The sequence below is a fragment of the Etheostoma cragini genome, chromosome 4 (assembly GCF_013103735.1).
Source record: "Etheostoma cragini isolate CJK2018 chromosome 4, CSU_Ecrag_1.0, whole genome shotgun sequence".
NCBI classification, from domain to species: domain Eukaryota; kingdom Metazoa; phylum Chordata; class Actinopteri; order Perciformes; family Percidae; genus Etheostoma; species Etheostoma cragini.
Genome location: NC_048410.1, coordinates 372,197 through 378,957, shown reverse-complemented (window position 1 = coordinate 378,957; position 6,761 = coordinate 372,197). Strand labels below are relative to the sequence as shown.

The 6,761-nt window shown below is 38.0% G+C and overlaps 2 protein-coding genes across 2 annotated transcripts in view; both read left to right on the top strand.

Annotated features, from left to right (window-relative positions):
• The window catches only part of LOC117943111 (butyrophilin subfamily 2 member A2-like), an 8,269-nt gene extending 1,601 nt beyond the window's left edge, over window positions 1–6,668 (top strand). Inside the window, exons 2-3 of the mRNA XM_034869038.1 lie at window positions 5,766–6,092; window positions 6,488–6,668. Of these exons, the coding sequence (XP_034724929.1) occupies window positions 5,766–6,092; window positions 6,488–6,549 (389 nt within the window). The 3' untranslated portion in view covers window positions 6,550–6,668. The remainder of the gene's footprint in view (window positions 1–5,765; window positions 6,093–6,487) is intronic.
• Window positions 1–6,761, top strand: part of LOC117943104 — a 139,018-nt gene that overhangs the window by 57,535 nt on the left and 74,722 nt on the right. The gene's annotated exons all lie outside the window — the stretch shown is intronic.

Below are 6,761 nucleotides of genomic sequence, written 5' to 3'. Positions count from 1 at the left end.
CTCCCCATCCCAAAGCTCAACCAGGGTTATTAATGTTACTGAGTGTACTCAGTGTTACCAGGATGTTTTAATTTTGATAAATGTTTTGATTCACAATTAAGGTGGAATATAGTTTTATGTTTAATGTAATTTTGAACAATGCCAAGCACTAAAAACATATTTTATAAACTACATGTGTGTTTTTTGTGTAGAAATCTTAATGTGTTAGGTTCCTAGTATCTAACGCTGTGTGATGAATGTAATAAAAAGTACAATATTTCTCTCAGTAATGTAGCGGAGTAGAAGTAGAAAGTGGCATGAAAAGAGAAGTACTTAAGTAAATGTTAAATTCCTCCTGTTATTAGGTTTGTTTCTACAGGAGAGTTATTTATATCACGTGATTTCACTTCCTTAAAAACTCTTCATCACAACTCTAAATGAGGAAATGTTTTTCATCAGGAGGACGTCACAGACAACGTCAGAATCATTTGATACATACTACACACCTGTGTTCAGATACTTTAGTAAAAGTACTAATACCACACTAAAAATACTCTGTTACAAGTAGAAGTAGTGACAGCGTAAAAGAAAAGGTAGTTAATGTTAGAGTTATGTACTCAATGTAGATAAATCCTCACATTCTAGCAGCTGGAAACATGACAGGTTTAATGTGAAAAACTACTGTACACAGGTGTGTAAAATACATAATACAGTTTTATTTTAAATATAGTAAAAAAAAAAATTCAGTACGTGTCAACTTTTTATGGCTGTTGTAGAATATTTCTGGTGACATGCATAAACACACTGATTAATACATGATTTTATTCTTTCCAGTGACCGTGGTAGAAGACAGTGATGTTGTGTTACCCTGCTCTCTCAGCACCGAGGAGGACATCACGTCTGAACTCTTTGACTGGAGGAAAGTTCCTCAGAAAGACGAAGGTCGGAAGGAAGTGTTCCTGTATGACAAAGGCAAACATTACAACAACGGTCTAGTTGGTCAGAGTGAAAAGTTCAAAGGTCGAGTCTCTCATTTCCAAGATGAACTTAAACACGGCGACGCCTCCATAATCATCAGAAATACAAAGATATCTGACAGTGGAGAATACAGCTGTGATTTTCCTCGTCTCCAAACACGTCAAACATTCTACATTCAGCTTGTTGTTGGTGAGTGCAAAATAAATAGACTACAAACTAAACTGCTGTTTAAAATGTTTTTTATGCTTTCAATAATTATTTATTGATTTATCCTAATCTTCAGCCACGTGAAACATACACCATTAACCTTGTTGTTGGTGATTACTTTTGTTAAACACTTAAATATCGCGACTCATTTTCTGAAACTCCAGCAGTCTATATATGACCTTTATTTGTTTCCCGCACACTCTGATCTTAACCCATCCACACAAGCGCTTTAACAAACGTTTTCTTTTGCCTTTTAGAGCGTGTCTTAAAAGACCGATCAGGGGAAAACATCCCAGGTAAGTCCTGAGGGCTATTTCACAGAACCTAGATCACGGATTAAGCTGGGATGTCCCAGTTATCCTGGATGAATTAAGCCTGGACTCTGTTTTACGAAAGCAGAAGCCCATAAATGACCATGGAGGTGTGTTCTGTGCAGCTAAGCTGCTCCTGACCAGACTAACAGCCATTATTTATTCATCCTGGAGCCTTTTCTGTTCACTCAGCAGTGGGGTTTACCTTATTCATATGACCATGCATTAAAATCACACAGGTACATATTGCTGTTAAGTACTTTTATTGACTATTATTTTTTATATTAATGTGACGCTCATTGTTGCTTTTTTGCATTTATAGAAAGTGCTTTTCATATTGTAGATGTATGGTGAACATGCTGTAGCAGCTGTTGAGATGATAAGAAAAGGCTGATAAAATGTGCTTTAAATGAAGGCAGTGATTAAAGGTCAATATATAAAGTGATAAACACGAGTGTGAGTGGTTCTAACAATGGGAGATTGGTCAGTGACCAATACATCTTATTAGTTGATTTAGTTCTATCATTTAACAATGAATGACCATACAGATGTTACTCTTCCATGTGCATTCAATTAGCAAAAACGCTTAAATCTGTAATTAAGGCTTAAATTGTGCTTTTCTGTCTCCCCTGTGTTTTTTGCTCACACTGTTAAAGCAGGGAAGGGCTGAAAAACACATCCCAGTCTTACATTTAAATGCTGTGATTGTCTTATATCATTTATATAATGATCTGTTTTATGTTCACAGGTGCAGCTCCAAAACCCTCGGTTGAATTACTAAAGGACAGGGTGCTGCAGTGTAAAGTTAAAGGCAAACCAGCACCCGAAGTAGAGTGGCAGGACAGAGATGGAAACGTCCTTCGTCCTACATTAACAGGTGGAGGAGACGGCTTCGACATCATCCTCCAAACTACTGTGAAAGAGAACGGCAACTACCGCTGTGTAGCAACACAGGAGGAAATCAAACATCAGATTTATGCTGAGACCTCTGTGGATATCAGTGGTGAGATTCTTCCTTGTGATAATTTAATATTTAAATTGTTTTATTCATGTGTTATTTATAACACATCACATATTTACAGGGGGAAATGTGTGTGTGGCCTGTATCATGACATTGACCTACATTCAGTTACTGGCCAAATCAACTTCACCTTGATTATAGCGCCACATCCTGGTGGATATGTGCCATTTTCTGTTTGAGGCTTCATCAGCAATACTATGTTTTCATTTTTAAGCAGCGTTGTGATACAAAAACAATCTCCGTCCTCTGTCCAAGTGTTTCACCTCCGGTAGCAGAACTAATCTCCGTCCATTTGCACACGTCTGACAACGAATAGACTGACTTCGTTTTTTCCAAAGGTCTCCGTTTGTCCAGACAACAAAGCAACCCACAGAGTTTTCAAACGAAACAAAGGCAGCAGAGTTTCCAAATGTCTCCGTTTTAGGGGCTCAGAAACGAGGAATGTAAACGTAGCAAAAGGATATTAGTTTTTAAACCAAAAGGTAGTCTATACCACCACTACAAGCTCACTTGAATAACATACATTGTTTGCTGCAGTAATTATAATTAAATAACAATAATAATAATATCAAGACACCCAGGGACACCTTAATAAACATTAAAAAAAAAGTAAAGTACAACAAATATAGTAAAATCAAGGTGGCTTTTTAAGTTAAAACATTTAAATCAATAAAATCAAAGTGGTCATGGTGGAAGTTATGTTGGGTATGCGTATCTAAGCAGACCTGTTTTTAAGTTGAAGTGATGAAGAGAGTCCAGGTGATGAATGTGAGGAGGAAGACGAGGGGCAGAGACCCATGGTGCTCAGTCTGAATGCTGGGACAGTTACAATTAAAAACAGTTCCAGTTGCAGAACAAAAAATCTGAACTTGTAAATTTTCACTTGTAAAAACTGAATTTGAAGTCACACAAAAGAAAAGAAAAAACACAAGCGCTTGTAGAAAATAATCAGAACTTGTAAATTGAAATTTTCACTCAGAAAAATGTTCACACACCTGTATTCTGAATGTGAAGTCACAGAAAAAATATTCTCAAATGTGTAGATTGATATTTGCATGAAACAGGGAAAGAGAATTAAAACAATGTCTGAGTTGAAAACACATCTTGATGTTACGTAAGGGCCCTGTTCATGTTGGACAGACATGTTAGTTGCATTGTGTGTCTGTTAAGAGACACAAACACTCTAAAACCTGCCCCGTTAGCTGCTGTTTATCTCAGTGGAAGCTTGTACACGTAGCTGCAGCTACTCAGTGTTGCTGCACAGATTCAGGTCGGGGGGGGTTTCAATAGAAAGTACTCTCATATCTATAGAGATCAAGATTAACGTAAATATTGGCTGTAATTCTCCTTTAAGGAACACTCATTCTGCAGAAATTACTGTTGCTGCCCAAGCAGGTGTAGTTCTTTGCAGGGATGCAAAATGTGGGCACAACATCATCAAAGCAAGCTCTGGTCCTGGTGGGGGGGTGGGGGGGCTCCGTGTCCCACTGGAGCTCCGATCAGGTCGAGGTCGGCAGCTAAGCTTTCTAGCTGTGTTGCTATGCTGGCCAATCCCCACTGATGGCTGATCCGTCTGCAGGACCTGGAGCCCCCCCCCCCCCCAGTGTTTCAGTTGGACTGTTAACAAGTGTTGAGATAATTAAAAGTTATTTACAGTGTTTAGAAGGCTGCTAGTTAGCTAATGCTAGCTTCCATGCTACATAAATAACCCGGACAGAGTTGTCCCTCATCTGGTGATAAAAAACCCTACTGTCCCCCCCCCCGTCCTGTCGGCTCAGAGCTCCACAGACTAAGTCCTCAGGTTTGCACCAAATGTATCAAGAATTGTTGCAGAAGTCGATGTGTGCAGATTCTCCGTTGTGTGCTGTGAGAGAGATTGATTGTTGATTTTGTGCAGTACAACATTTAGTTTTTGAAAAATAGTAATAAAAATAAAATTAATATGTATTGAGCGTATCACACAGTTCATTTTCTGTGTTCTGGTGAATTTTTCTGCAACAAGTTATGGTCCAAATGTCTTTTATTTATTTAATGGAATTCATTATAGGTTTTTGGGGGGTTGTACTGGCCAGTTTTGATTATTGGAGAGGTTGTAACTCCTGTAAATTATGCCTATGCTGTAGACTGTGATGTCCAGTCTGGATATGATCTGTGTTATATTCTGAGTCTAATATTATCTTTTTGTTTTCTGTTTTCAGGACTCTCCCCTGGATGGATTATTTTAATAGTTCTTCTTATTGTAGCTCTTGTTGGTGGTGTTCTAGCTCTAATGGTGCTTGATAAAAAGGGCTACATCTCATTACATCATAATAAAAGTAAGTTAAAATAATGAATGGTCTCAACATGTTCATGATGAGCAGACAACACAACAGATTATTCATACATATCTCATGTTTAGAGTCATTAATCATTCTGATGGTATTTACACCAGAGGACGATGTTATTTAATAAAACTTACAGGATGTTATAATGTTCTGGAGATTATTTTATTTTATTCTTAAATCATTATTCTTATAATGATTCATTATATTTGATGTAGGGTATGTAAATAATATAATACACTACAAGCTTAAATGGTTAAAAAATGTTGGTCGTGTTTAAAGAAATATGCAGAAATAATTATACTGAAGAAAAAACTAAACTGTATTTATGGAATTTAATTCTGCTCATAATAATTTGTCTACCTTTTAATAATTAAACAGATGACTCTGCATGTAAACATATTGATTAATAATGTTTTTATCTTCCAGGGCCAAGAGTCATCACAGTGGAAGAAGGCCGTGATGTTATTTTACCCTGCCACGTCCGGCCCAAGGTGGACCTTAGGTTAAAACAGTTTATCTGGAGGAAATATCCCAAGGAAGGTGGAGGGCACAAGACCGTGTTCCGGTATAACGGTCAGAGGGAAGAGGTCGAAGGTCAAGACGAACAGTTCCGAGGTCGAGTCGGACATTTTCCAGAAGAAGTGAAACAAGGCAACGCCTCCATAATCATCAGAAAGACGACGAAGGCTGACAGTGGAAGATACTACTGTGATCCTCTAGATTATCTGAATATTCCAATGTTCCACGTTGATCTTGTTGTAGTTGGTGAGTCCTTTGATTAAACGTTAAAGATGTCCTCTCATTTAACGAGTGGAGCCTCGTCTCCACCTCGTTATCTAGCTGCTGCATCTCAACTAACATCATGGAAACTTTTCTCATTTCTTAATAATTAAATAGATGACTCTGCATGTAAAAATATTGATTAATAATGTTTTTATCTTCCAGGGCCAACAGTCATCACAGTGAAAGAAGGCCGTGATGCTATTTTACCCTGCCGCCTCTGGCCCAAGGTGGACCTTACGTCAGAACGGTTTATCTGGAGGAAATATCCCAAGGAAGGTGGATGGCACAAGACCGTGTTCCTGTATAACGGTCAGAGGGTAGAGGTCGAAGGTCAAGACGAACAGTTCCAAGGTCGAGTTGAATATTTTCCAGAAGAAGTGAAAGAGGGCAACGCCTCCATAATCATCAGAAAGACGACGAAGGCTGACAGTGGAAAATACGTCTGTATTTATCTAGATTATCAAATGTTCTGCGTTGATCTTGTAGTTGGTGAGTCCTTTGATTAAACGTTAAAGATGTCCTCTCATTTAATGAGTGGAGCCTCGTCTCCACCTCGTTATCTAGCTGCTGCATCTCAACTAACATCATGGAAACTTTTCTCATTTCGTAATAAATATCAGCAGTCTGCAGTAGATTAAATCTAAAATGACACAAAGAAAGCAGTAGACGTCTCCAAGAGCACCTGCTACTCTGGTTCATGTTTGTTTATTAACAATAACTTCATTTACCAAAATAAATGTATAATACATATTACTTTATGGAGGGCCCAAATCTGTGTAGATCAGCCACCAAAGAAATGATGTTTGCAGTTTGTGCAGCCTGAAGATGATCAAGAAAGTTGAACTGAAGTTTCTTAAACATTGTTTTTTGTCTTTTTTCTGCAGCTTCACTTCGGAGATGTCATTCAGCTCCAGATCCAAAGGAACGTCCACTAATGATGACATGAGGCTTTGATGATGTCTGTGTTGCTGGAAACATTGATTTAGTTTCCAGTTATTTTCTGCTGTGTTCTCTCCCAGTTAGGCTGGTTGATGTGGTCTTCAGTTCTAGTTGATGGTGGACCTGTTGGTAAGTAAAATGTTTAAGTAAAATCATTGAAAAAGTAGTCTTTCAACAACTCAACCATTTCTTGTCACTAAGCAACAGTTTTGATACCTT